A 21351-nucleotide genomic window follows, 5' to 3' on the forward strand; every position below is an offset into this window, starting at 1 on the left:
ATGACGAGCCACAGAGGACCGTGGCGGCGGATGAGCACCCGCTGAAATGCCGCCGGCAAGCAGCAACGTCAATAGGCGTTGCCGCCGACAAGCGGCGTCATCCAGAGGTGGCGCCGCCGAAATGCCACCGATTTTGCTTGTCGGCGGCATTTCAGCGGATGCTCGTCCACTGGCCAGTACGCGGGTGCACTTAAGATGCCCGCGGACATCGTGTTGGGGACCCCTGCTATAGAGGCTGCAACAGCCCTCTGTCACTGAAGGATTCCTACACAGAGTGATCCTCCTCTTGCTAGTTACACTGAGTTACCAGTCAGAATATACCAGTAATGCAGCACAAAATGACCACACCACATGCCCAAACCAAACACTGTATCTAACAACTCTGGAGAGAAACAAGAGACTACCTGAGAGACTCCTGTGTGAATGAGATTTTGATTAGAGACACAGACTGAAGCTGGACAACGTTTTTCTTTTATTATTATTATTATTATTTAAAGACAAGAGTTAAGCAAAAGGATTTTCTAAGATGTATATTTTTTCACCCTGTTTAATAAGTATATCTTAAGTTTTGGGGCTAGTTCACTACACTTATATGTTTTTAATCTTTAGTTTTAGTGTGTTTAAACTCCACTTAATATTTATTTTGATTCTAATTGCCTTTATTTTCTCCAACAATGTTCTTTTTCCTAAGGCAACCTGAACTAAACTTGGTGACTTACTGGGGAAATTCACTGTCTGGCACCCTGGAGAAAAGGAAGTGAGAGAAAGGTACCTGTCTAAACATCTGGTCACATAAACATGTTGTGAACCCCTCCTCTGACAGTACTGTGAGGAACCTGGCTGTTGTCAATGGGTGCACAGCAAAAGACTGAACCCTGGAGCAATGTTAGGCTTGCACTACAGCAATTACTGCCTTCCTCCTGCTTCCCCAGAATTCCCTGCCTAAAGACAACTGATCCCAGTAACAACCTGCCCGCGACACAGTTTCAGAGTCCTGCTTCTGCAAAGACCACAAGCAGCAGCAGTGGGAAAGGCTCGACTAAATTAGGCCTTCCAACTCTCCTGCCCCTGTGTAGATGTCAAAACTACCTCACCTGGCACCACCAAGTCCCAAAGGAACTACAAACCAAACTACTGGACCACATTTCAACCCTCCCAAGATCAGAACCTGTACTCTATTATGCTCTATTATGCACACTTCAGCAGAACAACATCAGGAATCCCACACCATCAGAATCCTCCAGCAATCATTAATAGACTCTGCTACCACCGCCTCAGATGCATCTATTGTAATGCCACTCGTCAGTTTTGCCTCTGCACTGCCTCACCATGCCCCCCACTTTTGTTCTTGTTTTGTTGCAATTGATCCTTACCTCTGCCTTTTTCTATCTACCGTTAGCCTACCATTCCTATCTCAGTCTTGCTGCCCCTCCAACCTCTCCTGCTACTAAATGCCCTCTAACTGCCCTCATTCCTCTAACCATGATTTCATCTCTGTCCACCACAAAATTAAATTAGTTTGGTTAATAATCAAGCAACCTACATTTAAAAAGTAATTATATTTCTAACCACCGATACCTGCACATAAACATTTCCAACTCCATGATCTGACTTCTTGTATCCCTTCTCATCTCCTCCCCTCCCCTCCCTCCTTCCCCACTATTGTTATTCACCTATATTGCTGAAGGTTTAGCTCCCAAACCAGTTGTAGGATCGGGGCCCTGGGTTGCAAGTTTTTCCAAGGCCATGACTATATTTTTTATTTGTCTGCAAAGTGTCTAGCACACATCTGGGCTCTCTAAATAACACAACACTAGGCTGAAGTAGTGATCTCTACTGGGCAATAATAGCTTGAGGCATTATATTCTCTCTGATCATCACTTTCTCAGTTCCCAAGGCAATAGCTTTGTATGGTAACCTTCAGTTTCATTCAACATCTTTAGCGAGGGAACACTAAATAGCCCTGATTATCTGTTTCATTATAAACGGAGATGTTTAGAATTTACCTTTGTTACTATATACAAAATAAGGAATAGTTCAGTATTTATTGAAAATAAACCTTTGTTTAGAAAAAACGTAACCCACATATACAAAGGACCAAATCAGACTTTGTAAAGGTTACACAAGACTTGGAAATCCTAATCCAATGAGCACAAAAAGACAAGCAAGACAGCCAGATGTCCATCTGATCTTTTGATAACAGTACTGGGGTTTATGCCAGAATCTCTGACTCTTGCTGGTTTTTAACATTTCATGGTCAATCACCACCAAGTTAACTTGCTCATTTCTTCTTAATTCTTAAAGAAACAGGAGAGGTAAATTGGTAACAGCTAATTTATACAGAGAAGTAGGTTTTCAAACCAAATCAAACAATATAATTTGTTTACTGTCTGGTTAATTTCAAATGTGACTGAAATAGTCTCTGAACAAAGTCTTTTTTAAGATAAAGAAATTACCATCAGTGCACAGAAAATTCAAGAACACATTTGAAAAAACTCTGAAAGAAAAGTCTATTAAATCCAAAGAAACAGCTAGTAAAAACACAGAAAACTGCAAAATGTCTTACATTTCCTTTGGCATTCATTTCACTTCTAAACATCCCACAACAAGTTTGATCCTTCTTACGCCTTTTTCTTTTTCCTTGTATTTCAGTCATACCCTTAAAATAAACTCCTCTTCAGCCCTTGCTAATAACTGCATTGTATTCTTTTCTGTATTATCATAATAAAGCTATTAAAGCATCAAACGCTCACTACATTTAGGACTACTGCTTTTCTACAAAAGTGCAAAGCATTTTCTAAAAAGATACAGTTTTGTCCTACCACCAGAGGACTAAAGAAAAAACCAGTTAACATAATTTTTATGCAAGATTTTTAATGTCTAATGATTCAGATGAGGATTTCTGTTATCTCATGTATTTTTTCCTTCAGGAGATTACCCCTAAAGGAAAAACGGTATTTCAGAAAAGAAAGTTCAAAGAAAGAAGACAACAAAAGTTTTATTTTCTGAAAGACTCTCCCCTTACAATGTTAACTGGACAAGTAATGCAGAGTTTAAACACACACACACACACCCCCACACACGCCCCAAGGGAAAAAAAAAATCACAATCTGGGAAGGCTCTGCAGTTGCCCTTTTGACTTATCAATTTCAGTAAGCAAAATTTCAATCAAGTCTAGATAAAATATACTAATCCTAAATAGACCAAGTTTGTCACCTACCACTTTCTATAAGCTGCTTACCATGGTTTAAAAAAATTCTAAATTAAATGCCAAACAGTAGCAGACAGCACTTGTTTGGCTGATTAACTTGTAGACAAGCATTACAAATAAATCTGAGTATGGTCTGCAGCAAATTAAATTCCAGTGCTTTTAAGAACAAAGAATTCTTTGGGAAAGAGGATTAGTAACTTTACACCCAGGAATGCCAGTTTAATTTAATTGTTCCACAATCCGAGATTTAATATGCAAATATCATTTTGATATGTAACATGAATTTGATAAAGTAAGGAAACAATTTCAATATACAACCAGACTCTCTCTCTTCTGAACTGTAATTATACATAATAAAGAAGCTGGCCGAGTTCTCTGTTTTTTCCCCCCTTCATTATTGGGATTGAATTTTATTAACATGAATCAGAACAAGACTAATTAAAGGTTAAAAATTTTAAATGTATTCTAATTAAGAGTCTAAATAGCTGTATGATTAGAGTACTGTAGTTAAAAACCCACCTCAATGATCTTCTTGGCCTCTTTGTATTTTCCTGTATTCAGGAAGGCAAAGAAGATATCATAGAGCATCGTCATTTCACCTCGTTCTTGACTCACAAAGTCCATGGCTATAGAGAGAAGAAAACTCATTTCATTGTCTGTTTAATAACTGGGAAGCATTTTAAAAACAGATGTCAAAAATAATCTAACAAATAAGATTCCCCACACCTGACAAAACACAAAATAAGGATGGGGAAATAATTTTCTGGAAAGAGATACTAAGAATGAGGACAATTGCAGCTCAAAGTTAAATATACTTCAAGCACTCTTGCTAATCTGCATTATAGTTTATAATAATTAAATTTAACAGCATTAACAGATTATAAATTGGCATTCTATATTGCTGCAGACGACAAGGATTTAGGATTTCTTAAAAATGTTGAGGGAGGGACATATAGAACAAGTTAGGGTGTGTCAACACCAATGGAGTGACATATATTCCATTATAGCAGCCTTCTGTTAATAGCTAGGCATTCGGTTGTGGAAACATTAGGTTCCTTCATACTTAAAATAAACTTAATTTTTTCAATTTGCAAAAAGGGACACCTGGATGCTGCTGAAAGCTTTAAAGTTATGCACATATACTCTACGCATCCTACCACTGTCTGCACAGCCTGATGTAAAGATAACCAAAAACTAAACTAAACTAAACCAAACCACCACCTCCATAAAGAATCCAAAATAACCCAACCAACAATATTTGACTATATCCAACTAACCTTTCTGGAGGAGATCAGTATTTCCTTGTTCTATTAGCCTGCACAAGACGTCATGGAGCCTAGGGATCTTGCCATACTTTTTACAACAGTCAATGGTTGCTTCCAGAGCAGCAGGTACATCATCCCTTATGAAAAAAGGTACACACTAAGTTAAAATGATAACAGCCTATAAGCAAAGTTTGTACAAGAACAGTACAGTATGGCTTAGGGTTTCAACTAAAATTCATCTAAATCGCATAAGGATTTTTACACAGATTCCTTAACAGGCCATTAAGAAATACTGTCCATTCAGAAAATTTTCCACATCCCAGAGTCAGTTTGAATTTTAAATTTATATTAGGGCTGACGAATAATCACAGTTACTTCATGCGATTAACTCAAAAAAATTAATCATGATTATTCGCACTGTTAAACAATGGAAAACTAATTTAGATTTATTAAATATTTTGGATGTTTTCTACATTTTCAGATATATTAATTTCAATTACAACACAGAACAAAGTGTACAGTGCTCACTTTATATTTATTTTTGATTACAAGTATTTGCACTGCAAAAAACAAAAGAAATAGTATTTTTAAATTCACCTAACACGTACTGTAATGCAATCTCTTTATCATGGAAGTTGAACTTACAAATGTAGAAGTATTGATTAAAAAAACCTGCATTCAAAAATAAAACAATGTAACAGTTTAGAGCCTGCAAGTCCACTCAGTCCTACTTCTTGTTCAGCCAATCGCTCAAACAAGTTTGTTTACATTTGCAGGAGATAATGCTGCCTGCTTCTTGTTTACAATGTCACCTGAAAGTGAGAACAGGTGTGTTCTCGTGGCACTGTTGTAGCTGGTGTTGCAAGATATTTACCTGCCAGATGCACTAAAGATTCATGCTTTACCACCATTCCAGAGGACATGCGTTCATGCTGATGACGGGTTCTGCTTGATAATAATCCAAAGCAGTGCAGACTGACACATACTCATTCTCATTATCTGAGTCAGATGCCACCAGCAGAAGGTTGATTTTATTTTTTGGTGGTTCGGGTTCTGTAGTTTCTGCACTGAAGTGTTGCTCTTTTAAGACCTCTAAAAGCAAGCTCCGCACCTCATCCCTCTCAGATTTTGGGAGGCACTTCAGATTCTTAAACCTTGGGTCAAGGGCTGTAGCTATCTTTAGAAATCTCACATTGGTACCTTCTTTGCATTTTGTCAAATCTACAGTGAAAGTGTTCTTAAAATGAACAACGTGTACTGGGCCATCATCCGAGACTGCTATAACAGGAAATGTATGGTAGAATGTGAGTAAAACAGAGCAGGGAACACACAATTCTGCCCCAAGGAGCTCTATCAGAAATTTAATTAATGCTTATTTTTTTAAATGAGCATCATCAGCATGGAAGCATGTCCTCTGGAATGGTGGCCGAAGCATGAAGGGGCATACAAATGTTTAGCATATCTGGCACGTAAATACCTTGCAATGCTGGCTACAAAAGTGCCACGCAATGCCGGTTACAAAAGTGTCATACAAATGCCTGTTCTCACTCTCTGGTGACACTGTAAATAAGAAGTGAGCAGCATTATCTCCTGCAAATTGTAACTAAATTTGTTTGAGGGATTGACTGAAGTAGAACTGAGTGGATGTGTAGGCTCCAAAGTTTTACATTGTTTTATTTTTGAATGCAGTTTTTTTTTTTTTGTAGATAACTCTACATTAGTAAGTTCAAGTTTCATGATAAAGAGATTGCAGTAAGGTATGTATCAGGTGAATTGAAAAACATTATTTCTTTTGTTTTTTTACACTGCAAATTAAATTAAAAAATTAAAATTAAATTAAATTAATGGAGATATGCCAATCTCCTAGAACTGGAAGGGACTCTGAAGGGTCATCAAGTCCAGTCCCCTGCCTTCACTAGCAGGACCAAGTACTGATTTTGCCCCTGATCTCTAAGTGGCCCCCTCAAGGGCTGAACTCACAACCCTGGGTTTAGCAGGCCAATGCTCAAACCACTGAGCTATCCCTCCCCACTACTAGTAATATATACTAGGAATAAATAAATATAAAGTGAGCACTGTACACATTGTATTCTGTGTTGTAACTGAAATCAATATATTTGAAAATATAGAAAACATCAAAAATATTTAAATAAATGGTATTCTATTACTGTTTAACAGTGTGATTAATTGCGCAATAAATCAAGATTACTTTTTTTAATCGTGCAATTAATCGCAATTAATTTTTTTAACCGTTTGACAGACCTAAAATATATTTTAAAAGTAACAGGTACAGAAGTTTTCAAATTAACATATTTAATGATAGACTGTCCTATTTTGGCAATGCAGACTGAGTTTCTCCACAGATAGACAAACATCCTATAGAAATATTGATCATGTGACTAGATCTTCATCTCAGAGCGCATCTCTTGCATATTTGGGTACAAACCACTGAATTGGTTTACATTTTCAAAGTTATCCTCACAATTTTGAGGACTAGAAGTTTTTTCTTTTAAAATTAAAACTTTTATTTTTAGTATACTTGTGCAAAAAGGACAGATTCCAAGCAGAATTACACTATAGTCATTGCCCTATGTATGCAAAGTTTTTATGCAAGTCATAGTAACTTCAAACACCAATATATTTTTTTAAATATACTCAACAAGAAGAGTTTTAAAATAATTAAGAATCTGTATAGCACTGTACAGGTAAATAGTGTTTTTTAAAAGAGAAGACAAACCAAATCAAACAGTCCCTCTTCTAAAGAGCTTACAATCAAACATACAAAGCACAGGACAACAGCTGAAATAGAGCAGAGGGTGTGGAGAAATCAGTGGTTAGAGAGACCAGTGTAGCAAAGTCATATGGAAATAGGAGGTTTAAAGAAACAGTTTGAAGAGCAGAGGGTTGGTATGGGAAAAATACGTAAAAATAATCTGTGGAGCAAAAAAAAATAATCAACATTTGTTGTGTGTGATATTTGATCCTTTGTATATTTTGCAAGACAACCAGATAAAGGCTGGTTAAAAATGGGTAGGACTAGGTGGGTAAGAAACATGTATGTCTGAAGTCTGTTTACAGCAGGTGTAAATCCATACTGTAGACCTGAAACAGTAATAATAATTTTTGAAGCAACTTCTGTTGAGCACTTCCTCAACAGTATTTCATAAGCCCGAATTAATTAAGGAAATTATATTGTCATTTAAAGTTAATTCACTTCCAAAAATTGTTCATATTTTTTCTCTTGCACAAATGTTCACCGATAAGGCCAGAAGAGACCACTGTGATCATCTACTCTGATCTCTTGCCTAATACAGGCCCTAGGACTTTCCTGAATTATTTTTTGTTTGAATTTAAGAATATCTTTTAGAAAAACATCCAATCTTGATTTTGAAATTTCCTGTGATGGAGAATCAATGTATCATTTGGTAAGTTGTTCCGAAGGTCAGTTACTCTCACTGTTAAAAATTTGCACTTGATTTCTAATCGGAATTAGTCTAGTTTCAACTTCCAGCCACTGGACCTTGTTATACCTTAGTCTGATAGGGTAAAGACGCTTCTAATTTCAAATTTCTGTTCCCCATGTAGATACATGTGATCAAACTACCCCTTAACCTTCTCTTTCAAAAGATAAGTAGTCTGATCTCCTTGAGTTTTTCCACTATAGGGGATGTTTTCGTCCTTTAATCATTCTCATGGCTCTTCTCTGAATCCCCTTCAATTTATCAACATCTTTCTTGAAACTGTGGACACCAGAACAGGACACAATATTCCAGTAGTGATCACACCCGTCCCAAGTACATAGGTAACAACCGCCTTACTCCTACTTGAGATTCGCCTGATTATGCACCCAAGGATTGCATTAGCCCAGGGGTAGGCAACCTGTGGCACACGAGCTGATTTTCAGTGGTACTCACACTGCCTGAGTCCTAGCCCTTTTGGCCACAGGATAGCACGGGAAGTTCACATGCAGCTGATTATCCATGTTACCCCAAGCTTTTTTCCAAGTTACTGCTCCCCAGGATTGAGCCTCCCATCCTGTAAATACAGCCTGTATTCTTTGATTCTAGATGTATAACTTCACAGTTGGCTGTATTAAAATGTATGGTTTTATTCTGTCCATCTTACTAACTGATCCAGATTGCTCTGCGTCAGTGATTTGGCCTCTTCATTATTTACCCCATCTCAATATTTGTGTCATCTGCAAACTGTATTAGTGATGATTTTATGTTGTCCTCTAGGTCACTGATAAACGTTAAATCGCATAGGGCCAAAACCCAACCTCTATGGAATCGCACTAGAAACATACCTGCTAAGTAATTATTCCCTGTTTACAATTACATGTTGAGACTTATCAGTTAGCCAGTTTTTAATCCATTTAATATGGCACGTGTTAGTTTTGTATCATTCTAGTTAATCAAAATTTTACATTGCCCTTGATTTTATTACCATTTCATCTATATTAATATTTTAAAATGTATTAAAAAGTAAAATATAAATGCAGAAGAAATGTTAATGTTATTGTAATATTACTGACACTGTGAAAATGAGCCTAACTTGACAGATCTCTACCTTATCCCCTTACTAAGCCCTGTTTACAGTGCATCTTCTGGCACCCCACAGAGTCATTTGAATTTTTGTCATTTGGGGTGAAGACTAAATTACAGGTTAATTTCAAAACTGCAAGTAGATGTTGCAGACTAGATTACTGTCATACAAGAGAAATACTATGGATGAAATATAGATGGATATAAAGCTTCATATAATCAGTATTTTCTTCTGCTTTAGATTCAAGTTCAGTTTAACACCTTTAAAATCAGTTTTTATTGAAAACTACTCAAATTCTTGTGAGGCACAACAGCACTTACACATAAATTAAAGTTTTCAGTTGTAAATTCAGCTCAGATTGATTCTTAAACTGAAATAGTATTGTCTCAGCTGTATTCCCACAGCATTAAAGTGACTCTTTTAGGTCAAAGCTATCAGTAAATGAATGAATAATTGGAATGTTAATCAGACACATTAATAGTTTTTGGTCTCTAAATGTATGATTCTGAAGATATTTATATTGTGTGTACAGAATAAAAAAAGCCAACAAAAAGAAAATGGAAATAACATACATGTTATGGTGTTTCCTGCTGATACAACATACAAAATGTTTCCAGACTCAGGCCCCCAATATAAGTTTAAACTCAATAATGAGACCAGCGCATTATAACTTCAGCTTACAGTGATAAAAATCTACTACATTTGTCTCAAATTTCCTTAGAACAATATTGCAGGCGAGTTTTTGTTTTATAAGGCTACCCAACCACAATTTACTGTAAGACAACCTTTTTAAGGTAAATGTATAGGATTGGTTGTCAATTATTATAAAATGCAAAATAAAGGAAAATATAAACGTGTATTCTGGAGCTGTGTTTAATACAAATGGAACTTAATGCTACTGGAATTGTAAAAACTAAACCTGGCAGGCTTAAATGGCTTTGTGCTTGAGTTACAACAATTTGCAGAATAAATCATAGTATCTTTTAATTGTTATACAAAATGCAATTGTTTCAAGAGGATTTTTTTTTTCCGACTAGCAAGTATTTTTGTGAGGAGTTGTTGTTAATAATTCAGCAGAAAAAAGCCCATTGACAAAACAAGAACTTACTACACAGCCTTAAAATTGAATTTATTTTTAAGATTATGTTAATGTTCTGAATACACATATTGCTAAACCTTACAACATTTCTGCATTTTAATTGAACTGTATGAATATTATTTTTTTGTAAGTTACATTTAGAACAAAATGTGTGTGCAAATAACCAGACAGGTCCAAGTTAATGCCTGAAAATCTTATTGGACACAATCTTCCTATACAATTTATATATTCATCAATATCCAAATTTACATCTCAAAGGTTCATATAATGGATAAAGTGTCTGATCCCAAACACATTTTAGTTAATGTGTCCAATGACTTCAGCAGGCTTTAGATCAGACCCCAAAAGAGTAAAGCCCTGATGCAGCATTCACAACCAGGCTAGCAAACTTGTGTGTCCATGGGGTCACCAATGAAAGGTAGGGGTCTAAGTTTTTAAATATAAATTCACATGATCCATGGATCATTGAAAAGAACGGGAGTTTTGTTTTTATGGGTGAACTACTATTAAAATTTTACTTTTTATTAGTATCGACAAATGCCATTTATGCTTCTTTTTAAAGGGCAAACTCCTATTTCTCTTTTAAAAACACTTCACATAAGCAATTCAGATATTACTTCTCTCATTGCAATCTCTTCATTTAAAAAAAGGAGGTATGCTATCATAACCTAAATGACAGAAGCAGCCTAAGTGTATTATGATTGACCCTCACATCAATACAAGACAGCTCTAACTCAGCATTGCACTGCAATTTAGACTGTTCTATTTGTAAGAATCCGAGCCAAGTTATTTTTGTCTGGGGAACTTGTGAATTCTTATATACTGTGGCCCCAATCCTGAAAAAACACCCATGTGGGTAATTTCACTTATACATGTAATTTCACTAAGTAGGACTACTTCCGTAAATAAAGTTACAGACAAGAATAAGTGTTTGTAGGATAAGGCTCTGTAACAAGACTGACCACCATCTAATTCGTCTCTCATACTTATTTCAAATTATATAAATCATTCCCCTCTTACAGCATGTAGCTCTAAACCTAACCCTTTTACTTGTAATAAACAACTTTCCAAACCAGAGAGTCTGCTTGATAAAAAGACTCCAAATATTGATTTTAATTGGAATGAAGTGCTACAACGTTATGCATAAAGCTTTAGTGAAGTGGCAATTTACCTAAGGGGTTTACTGATTGAAAAGCTCTCAAACCTGAAATCACTAGAGAAGGAGAAAGAAAAAAGGGACTCTGGAAGGGGGGGGGGAAAAAAAAAAACCTCTTAAAACAAATCCCTCTCTGCAAATCTGAAGCAGATGTTAGCGTGGAGGGAAATCAATTCAGTAAGGTACAATCAGCTTTACAAAAATTATTCTGTTAAGAAAACGGGCTCTTGAAATAACTAAATGTTTTTTTTCTGTTCATCAGCTACAGCAAGGAATCTTCAAGGAGACTGGTGTTGCAATTACAACTAATCCTCCCCAAAAAATTAACTGTGTTGAAGGCTTTGTAATTTCCCTAGGTACAATTTAGCTGTCACTTACTTTAAAATTTACTCAAACATGCGTTCCGAACAGCACTAACTTCACATGTCAAGTGCTTTCCAGCCAATTGAGTCTAAACTGGAAGTCGGTGTTAAACAACTGAATGATTAGACAAGATAGCTCATTTCCCTGCTCTTTTGTTCAGAATAAAATGCCACATTTACATTATCAGGCTCAACAGGATTTTCTGACAGAGGGAGAAAAAACCCTAGTGAACACTGTCCGTATTAAGCACATGAAGCCTGTCATTTACCAATCATCCTTCAAAAAGCAATAGCCATGAATGTAACTTAATTACGACCCAATGATCCTTGACGAAAAATCATCTTATCACCGTCCTGTCCCCCTAGGGCAAATGAACCACTTTTGTCCTCTGGCACTGATGATGCTAAATTCCTAATTGCAATAATGTAGTAAAAGAGCCAAACCTCCTTAATTTCCTTGCAGCACTTAAGAGTTTTAAACTAGGAGGAAAAAATACAGATATAATATAAATATTTGGATTAAAGATGTTGAAAATTAGAAAAAAAACTGTCGATTAAAGTAAGCAATATTTTAAAATATAACCTATTTTTAAAATTAATGAGTTAAAAGGTCATGAAAAGTATTGTATTTACCAAGGAATCATCTCTAGCACATAAAGCCACACATGTACTTAAGTCTATGAAACCTAGATAAGAACTATGGACAAACAGAGGATTCAGATTGCACCTACACACCTGGTATATGAGACACCAAGGAAATGCATGTGTTCTCACACAGACTGCAGAACAAATTAACCCACAGGGCCCTTTAGTGGACAGCATGAATTAAAACTGCTATTTTGATCATTTTTAAACAAATATCCAGAAGGTGTAACTGGATTGTATTTTCAAATGACTCTACCAATTAAACAGGTTGTGTTCACTGATCTCTGCTAACAAAATACTTACATATTTTGCCTACATTCACATTTATATTTTAAAAGATTGCTTGTGCAGCAGCTATCTTGTACAAGTAAAATCACCAGCTGCAGTAGATGTTTATTTTCCCTCCTGTAAAGCACCATATAGCACAGAAGTAGATTAGCGTCACAAACCTCTTTACAGTTTTATAAATCTCTTAGTGTTTGAGTAGGTTTCCCTTGACAGTTGATAGAGGAGAGCAAAGAATAACCCAAAAAATTACCCACTAAATCCTCAAGGATTTTTATATTATACAGGTAACACACACAGTCACAGCATTAACCTCTCCCCATTATCAGCAACTGGAAGAATCAGTTCAAAAGTAAGACAAGTTTTAAGCCCAATCTTCAACTTATTATATTCCTATGGAAGATTTTGACAGGCTGCTCAAAATTAAAAACATCCAAAGTCAATGTCCTGATTAGGATATTTTGCCATACCATTCAAAGAAGAATTATCTTGAATGAGGGATTGAAGATTGGATATGTATGTTTTTGCGATTTTTCCTGATTTTACATTTCTTGAGCTTATACAGTGCTCACACCAAGAATAAAGCTAATACCTTTTAAGATCACTTTAAAGGATTTTTACTTTAATTGGGATAATTGCTTTATCTTGGGAAAAACAAAAAACTGTCTTTATTATTTAAGCTAAATTTATTTCTATGATCATCTATTTCTGAACTAGTTAGTAAAATTTCCTCCCTGTCTACCCATAAAAGGACTGGGGGTGGGGAGGTAGAGAAAATGGGTTGTCTGGCTATGCTAAAAGAAGGACAGGAGATATTTGACATGGGTTTAATCAGGCTGCAACTTTATTATTAGATGTCTGGGACTACCCGGCAGGTAATGTACAGTGCAAGTAACCTCATATTTATTCTGTAATTACCTGGGGGGCTTTTATCAGCTCTCCCTCTTTTTCCATCCAGGTCCCTCCAGCAAATCCATTGCTGGGACCTCACCGTACCCGGGGTCTGGGGCTTCCACCAGCTCCCCCTCTTTTTCACTCCAGGTCCCTCCAACAAATCCATTGCTGGGAACGTACCATCCAAACCCCCCTCGTAGGAGGGTTAAGGTGGGCTACGAGAATGGGGGGTTGGCTCCCTGCTGTACCAATCATAGGAGTCCGCAACTGCTCCACATTCGTCCCTCTAATGAACACCTCTTTTTTACTTCATCAGATTTTGTTAAGAAAATATTTTATTGGGAACTGTCAACCTTAAAAAGTGTTAAGAATGTGAAGGCTCTGAAGATCTTTCCTATCTTGCAGGCTGTCTGTAGGAGGAACAAGTCTCTGAAACTGATTTGGAAAACGTAAAACCTTAGTTGTAAATCCAAAAAGACAGGTAAGGCAAGATTAAGCATTTTAAAACTACGATTGTTTAAATCTTCCATAACAGTCACAGGGTTTTCCTTTCCATCCTACCAATGTCAGGAATTAATAATGTTGTTTTTTTTTTAAATGGCACCAGCAGAGCCAGTTCCATGGAACATTAGAAAATCCTGCATCTCATCCCACTGGCTTGCCAAACTTCTGAAGTGACAGAACTGTACCAGCAACTTAACTCCAGGAGTTCACCACCTGCATGTGTGCTGCCATGGAGCTATATAGCATTGCAAGTAGCAAATCACTTGGGAACCACAGTGATGAGCAAATGTTATAGCGGACATGTATAATTATACCCATTCTAACACTATGCTCAGTTCAATCATAACTGTCCAAAACTTTTCAACCTTCTGGGAACAAATTTCTCAGGCTTGATCACTTCCTGAAGGTGAACTTTTTGCGAAGTCTGAGTAGAAACTGTTCCTTCCTTTTTAAGAAGAAAAGTCAGGATGGAGTAACAAGGCTTTACCTATCGTAATAAGGGAAGAAACTCTGTCTTGTCTTCCTGAGAGGAGCAGAGAAGGAGCTAACTCTTGCAGACCTTTTAACTTATTTGGGATAGTGTGTTCCAGTGCTTTCTAGCCAAATATTTCCACATTATGGAATGTGTGTGTGTCTCACTTTTTAAAAATAACCTAATTCCATTAACAGACTAAGTTAATCTTTCATTACAGTGTCATTGTGAAAGCTCAAAATCACAAAAAGTTAGGAAACGACAAAGTTAAAGCTACACATACAACCTTTACTCTGCCCCTTTTTGTACATGCATGAAGGTCTTTAATTACATGATCATACCCTGTTTGAAACAACTTTATACAACCTTCACTACACATGTAGGATATTGTAGTAATGTGTACAAGTCTGTGGATGCCAGACACAGGCTGTGAAAGTCATTTATATAAAAAGTATGCAGAAAATTGTTCTTGCTATACAGTATAAAAGTGTAATAGTAAACATTGGGGTGTGTGTGTGTGTGTGTGTGTGTGTGTGTGTGTGTGTGTGTATATATATGATTGCAGCTAAGTTCATAATTAACTGTCCCATCCTGTGAATTGCACCAAAGAAAGCCTGTGCTGCTGATTGAGAAGGGTGTTTGACTGCTGCCAAATGTATTGGAATATTTATTTTTATGAAGAGAACTTTCATACAGTCTGCAAAGAATAACTGGGCCATTATGACAAATTTTTAAAATATACAAAATAATAAAATTAAATATTACAAAACCATGCACATACGTATGAGGTTATAGAGAAAGATTTTTCTAACACATAAGAGCAAACACTGGTAGTTAATATAGCAACAACTGGATGTTCCAGTGTTAGCAAGCACATCTTCTTGAAAGCTGACTGACTGTTCAATAGATGGCATTGTGAATACATCAGTAATATTTTATATGGGGTTTATTTTAAAAAACCCAAAAGAACATATTTATATTAAATCAGTGACCAAATTGGAAGAGACTGTTGATGAATTGAGACAGAATCTAAAATGGATAGAAGCAGGGGTGCTGGGACAATTTGTATAGTGGGAGTGCTGCGAGTGAACCAAACCGTAAACCCTGCATTTGATGGAAACCACTTCAAGACAGGGAATGCTGCCGCACCTCCTGCACTCCTAGTTCCAGCACCCCTAGTTCCAGCCAGGAAGAGAAGGCCTGAAAACCTGAAATAGATTGAACACTTAAGACTGTGTGTTGGAGGGATGGGGGGGACCTAATTCTTGATACTCCTGTGATAAAGACCTATTATATACAGTTCAAATGTGGAATTTTCCTCAAGTAACTGTGTCTCATATTAAAAAAAGACTATGCAAGGACATATGCCACATAGTGTATGAAAATTATTTCCTGCCAGAACAAATGCACGGAGTTCATTCTCCTGTTGAATTATACTACTGGTACAAATGGAAAAGTAATAGGAAATATTTGGCTTGGAGCACCCAGACTATATGGTGATACTTTGGGAGTAGTATCAGATTTCTTAACTTTTCGCTTAATAACTTAATGGACAAGGAAACCTAACTTCAACCCACATAAGTGTTATTGATATGCGCAGCGACAATGAAATATATACATCTTTTGGGTGCTTTTTGTCTCAATAACTTAGGGATGTACGTAGCATGCTATGACCAAATATCCCTTATTCAAACAATTGCAAGGCTTAAAATCTGAAACAACCAATTTGTGAGCAAATTTTGATTGTGTTAAATTTGTCTATGTGACAGTCATAGCTCTCATGTAGGCACCATGAAATGAAATATAATTAACAAAAAATAAGCTATTGGTCTGTTTTTCAAAGTGTTCCATCTAAAACAGTCTCACAAAAAGTTTTACTTTAATATACTACATCTTCACTTGTGTTTGTGTGTATGTATATAATAAATAAATCATGTAATATGAACAAATATTAGCTCATACTCTACCCTTAATACCAAGCCTCAGAAAACTTACTTTTCAAGGTGAACAGTAATCAGAGGGGAACAGAGGTTAGCAGAAGGCTTTGCTAAGCCCAGTGTCAGAATGGACTCATGTAATTGATTCACTGTTTCAACTTCACCTCGCATGGCTGCAGCATTAAGGATGTGGAAAAAGGACGTGACTGTTGTATCTTTGATAGGAATATCCTTCTCTTTCATCTCCTTTAGAATGTTAATAGCATCTACAATGAAACACCACAAAAGAACCTTAGGTAATTTCATGTAGGGAAAACAAACTGCTATTAAAACAGCATTTCAAGCCCAGCAGGAATGTAAATTCTGGTGTATAATGCCGATTTCAAGTTAATTACTACTTGCATTTCTAAACGAGACTACAATTATAAATCCACAATAGCATGGCTTTATCATTCACTGCAACTTTGACTACAAATTATAGATAGGAACTGTGTGCCCACTTTGCACCACATAACCCTGTACAGTCTGCCCTATAGCTGCAAGATCCCACTAAATGGATGCTTTTATCGTTCAATGCTAACATCTGCTAAATCACACCATTGTTTCTTTAGCAGATGGCTTGTCACGAGGCCAGATAATAAAGATGTGTTTACACTGAATATACAGCCAGACTAATGGTCTGATACCGATAGGGCCTGTTTGCTGTGTCGATACTAATTAGCCAAGGAGAGCCAATGAAAGCTTTCTAACAGACTGCATGTTAAAACATTAGGTTCATTAAGCTTCATTAGGAAGGCAGAAACAAACATTTTGGTATATGGAATAAGTGCATTTTTATAATGTTCTTAATTATTGCGCAGGCAAAATGTTTTGACCACTTTACATAAAAGCAATAAAAGCAGCCTAATGTTTTAGAAGAGCTTTGCAGATCACAAATGTACCACAGAAAATAATGCTACTCAGAAAATGTAGCCATACTTCTTCACTGTAGAGGTGACCAGGATCTAATTTATTGTCACTTGAAAGGGGGCAGGGTTATGAATATAATTCTAATAAGTGGTCAAGTGAAATTTCAATGAAATCATCTGCTGAGGAAAAAAAGGTGTAATTTTACATTAACAAAGAAAATAGCCATAATGTAAGATTAAAAACTGAAAGATTGAGTTATGTTGGCTAGACTTTGTAGTCCTTCTTTAAAACAATTGGCAATAGCCTGTAGGTTATAATAATCAGCTTAAGAACTTCCTACATTATTAGGCATGAAGTCCATATAAATTACAGCAAAGACCTAGGAATCTAGTTGGGGTATCGAATGCAATATGCTCATTAAAAGCCAAAATTACAAATCATTCTATCACACAGACTTTAAACTGTAATATAAATAAAATATAAATGAACACCAACATTAAAAAATATTAAAGTACTTCATAAAACAAGTTACCGGATTTTTACTGCAGTGTTTGGACCCTTACAAGAAGGTTATGTTTATAGGTTCTATGTTCAGCCTTCAGACCTTCTTAAGCAAAAACAAAGCCATTAGTCTAGGCACATACGCAATTTGTGCCATAAGTCATGATCTTCAAACTCAATCCAAACAGCAATGCTAATAAAAACTAGCTGCAGAAATGCAAAAAGCACTGAGCTGTGCAAATGTAAATGACAAGCTTGCCAATCCATTAAAACTAATGGCCTGTACTGTCCAAGCATCTCTGGTTGAATTCACATGCAAATTTGTATGCAAAATGTTCAAGCACTTTGCAGGACATGATATACCATTAATATCAACTCACATTTTTAGTCCACTGGCAAGATACCTTCATTATACAGCAGTAACTTATACTGAAAGCAAATGGCTTACCTTCTAGTCTGCCATGCTTTCCTAAGACTTTCACCAAGGCTAAGTACTTGCTTGTGTCAAGAGCAACAGATGAATCTTTACGGAAGCTAAAAATTAGAACATATTAAAAACTGCATTAATAGAAGTTCAGTTTTTAAAGTATATAGAATGAAGGGTTATTCTTAAAGACAAAGTAACAAAGGTATGGAATTAGTTACACAGAAGTTAGAGTAAAATATTTCAGAGAGAATCTGACAGTCAAAGTTTGCCATTGAAGTACATTTTTTCTCTTTAAAAAAGGATATTAGGCAGCAAAGAAACTTTTCAGAGAATTTAAAAAAGGGATGTCTTTATCAATTTGACAGTAGGGAAGAACAAGGCACACCTCTCCCATATTTAAGACAGAAACTTCTTCCTGCAAACACCCCGTCTTTGAGTATTACAGTACAAATAGCACTGAACATAAAGTCATCCACCTTTTGTAGCCCCTTCGATTTCTACTATTCATAGTATTTTTTCTTTAATTTAGTCACTTTCCCAAGAGTATTGAAGGAGGAAGGTGCTTTTTAAGGCACTTGTTGGCAGCTCTATAATAACCTCACAGCAGATCAATGAACCTTGACCTACCTTTGAAGCACTACTATAAAACTCAATCTTACTTGGTAAAAATCTCATGATGAGATATTTACATAAAAAAAAAACAGCATGGAAAAAGTTACTACATACACACAATAGCAAGTTTCCCAATACTAACAAGTGAGCCATTTTGTGTCTCTCTCAACACCGACAGAGCTCCCTCCACATTATGGATACTTGACTTGAATTCCACTGTAAAATCCAAGTAAATTATAGCAAGGGAAGGGGGAGAATCAAAAGTATGCAAAAGTTATATATAACTATCATGATTCACTGCAACATTAAAATTGAATTTTAATTTTTTGGGGGGTGAGGCGGGAAAGGGATAAGAAAGGAGAATGCTCTGTAAGACAATTTGCTCCCAGACAAACCATGCGTAACACATTTTAGCTGGGAGCTAATTTTCACAACCAAGATATAATCTTTGAAAATGGAGGTTTAAAAAGGAAATGTTTGCTGACAGGTCTTAAAATATAATGTCACTTACAAGCATTGCTATTCTGATGCAATATAAATGTAGTTATATTACCACTTTTCAAAAATAAACCTGAATTTAAAGGCTAAAGGCTGTTGACAAAAACATAATCATTTGCTTATTTAAGATAATACATCACACGCACACTTTCAAAAGTGTGATAATCTGAGAAGGATTGCTTGTTTTAACAAAAAATCTTGATATTTCTTAAGAATTATACACATGGGGGAAAACTAATTAAAAATGTATGAAGGGGTTAATATTCAACCTACTTAATTCAACAAGGTCTGTGTATCAGCATAAATCTCTGTGACATGTTTCAGTGCCGGTGTACTTACACTTCTTCTTTCAGGTTCATTGCATCTTCTACATTATCATGTCGACAGCACAAATTTATCAAGGCTGCATAGCCACCAACAACCATGTCCGGTTCGTATTTGGCTTTCACTTCAAGGGCTTTTTGCATATTCTAAAAAAGAGGAACAGAGCAAAGATGTGAACCACGGAAAAAGTCAACACGACATTATGAATGCTAGGGTTCAGTATGTAGCTGTATGAATAGCTTTAGTGTTTTAATACCAAAAAAAACATGTTCATGAAACAAAGCTGGTATTTAATTTTAATTTTAAAAAATAAATTCACCTGTTCCCAAAATGTTTCAGTTCAACTTAACTGAAAGGTGTATTTTAGGCATTAGTCTCCCTGTTTTAATAGCAGTCTCTACAATGTTTTATTACAGACTGATTTTTGTTGTCACACAGCACTACAAACATGATTTACTATGGAATATGGACTAATATTTATGTACAATGCCATGGTTTAATTTCATCAGGCACCAATATCCTAAACACAAAATTGAAAAAACTTTGTAAGACAAGAAACCAGTTCATAATCTAATCAACGAACAGGCTGCTTCAGCATTTGCCATAATCTTTTAAAAAATCTTTTAAAACAATTGCGTTGTTGTTTATGCAATTTAATGGGTGCCATATTAAAGCTTATGACTTATCAGACTATTCTTATAGTCTCAGGTACAGCATTATAACAGACAGTCATTTGAGAAACAGAATCTCTCCAAAGGCTGGATATACAGCAATACTGAATACTGTGCTATAATCTTAAACACAGTTATGGCTCTTTGTAAAACCATGGGTATATGACAAAATCATACTGAACAAGAAATTGGACAAAAGTCTGATGATATCCCACAAATTGCACACACTAAAATGAATATGAGCTACAGCTGGACGCTCGCCGAATGAAGGCAAGAGCCTCTTTATCTCAGAAAGAGCTTTCCTCCAGCAGGAAAATGGAATTTCAATCCCTGCATTAACAACCTAGTAATATTTGACTTGCAAATGACTACTGCATGTATCAGTTGCTTGACAATCTAGATATAAGAGACCGGAGCCATGGCTTGAAAGGACATTTGGCATGTATGATAAACCTATCACAGCTGTTACTATCATTCACTTTGCAGATTATTGTAAACAAACTTCAGCAACCCCAAAACATGTCATTCAAGGTGTAGCTGAAATTAGTTAACCTTTTTCTTTAATTGCTTTTTTGCACTTATGTTTGATTTATAAGCATCAAACCTTGAAACCTCAAGCACTGCGCTTGTCCTTGCTTAACTACATCTATCTATAATACAGTCATCTACATTCCTTTTAAATATAGCTCAGCATTTGCAATTATCTCTGCCTTGCTCAAGTTACCTCTTCTGCACAGAGAGCAACTATAAGCTGTTTTAGGACATTTCCAATAGGTTGCTTTTCAGCTTTTAGCTTTTCCAGTTCCTCCTCCAAAGCAGACACTTCAAGTTCAGTGTTCTAAAAACAGGTGATAAAAAGAAAACAAAAGTTTAAAAAAAAAAAAATAGGTCACTTTGCCAAAGGAAGGTGAAACCTGTTCATTCCTAATTCAAAAGAAAAATTTGTAACAATTAAGAATGCTGTAGCTAATTAAGAAGCTGATGCCAGTTAAAAACTTGAGACAATGGCATAATAAAAACTGAAGCCATAGGAG

The 21351-nt window shown here is 36.0% G+C and overlaps 1 protein-coding gene across 2 annotated transcripts in view; it reads right to left on the reverse strand.

Moving 5' to 3' along the window:
* Positions 1–21351, reverse strand: part of LRPPRC (leucine rich pentatricopeptide repeat containing) — a 161141-nt gene that overhangs the window by 82968 nt on the left and 56822 nt on the right. For both annotated transcript variants that reach the window (XM_039529687.1, XM_039529688.1), the window contains exons 20-25: positions 21042–21155; positions 19662–19792; positions 18234–18319; positions 16434–16641; positions 4489–4613; positions 3731–3837 (exon numbers count right to left, since the gene is read on the reverse strand). In XM_039529687.1, coding sequence (XP_039385621.1) covers positions 3731–3837; positions 4489–4613; positions 16434–16641; positions 18234–18319; positions 19662–19792; positions 21042–21155 — 771 coding nt within the window. The remainder of the gene's footprint in view (positions 1–3730; positions 3838–4488; positions 4614–16433; positions 16642–18233; positions 18320–19661; positions 19793–21041; positions 21156–21351) is intronic.

The sequence above is a fragment of the Mauremys reevesii genome, linkage group 3, assembly GCF_016161935.1.
Source record: "Mauremys reevesii isolate NIE-2019 linkage group 3, ASM1616193v1, whole genome shotgun sequence".
NCBI lineage: Eukaryota > Metazoa > Chordata > Testudines > Geoemydidae > Mauremys > Mauremys reevesii.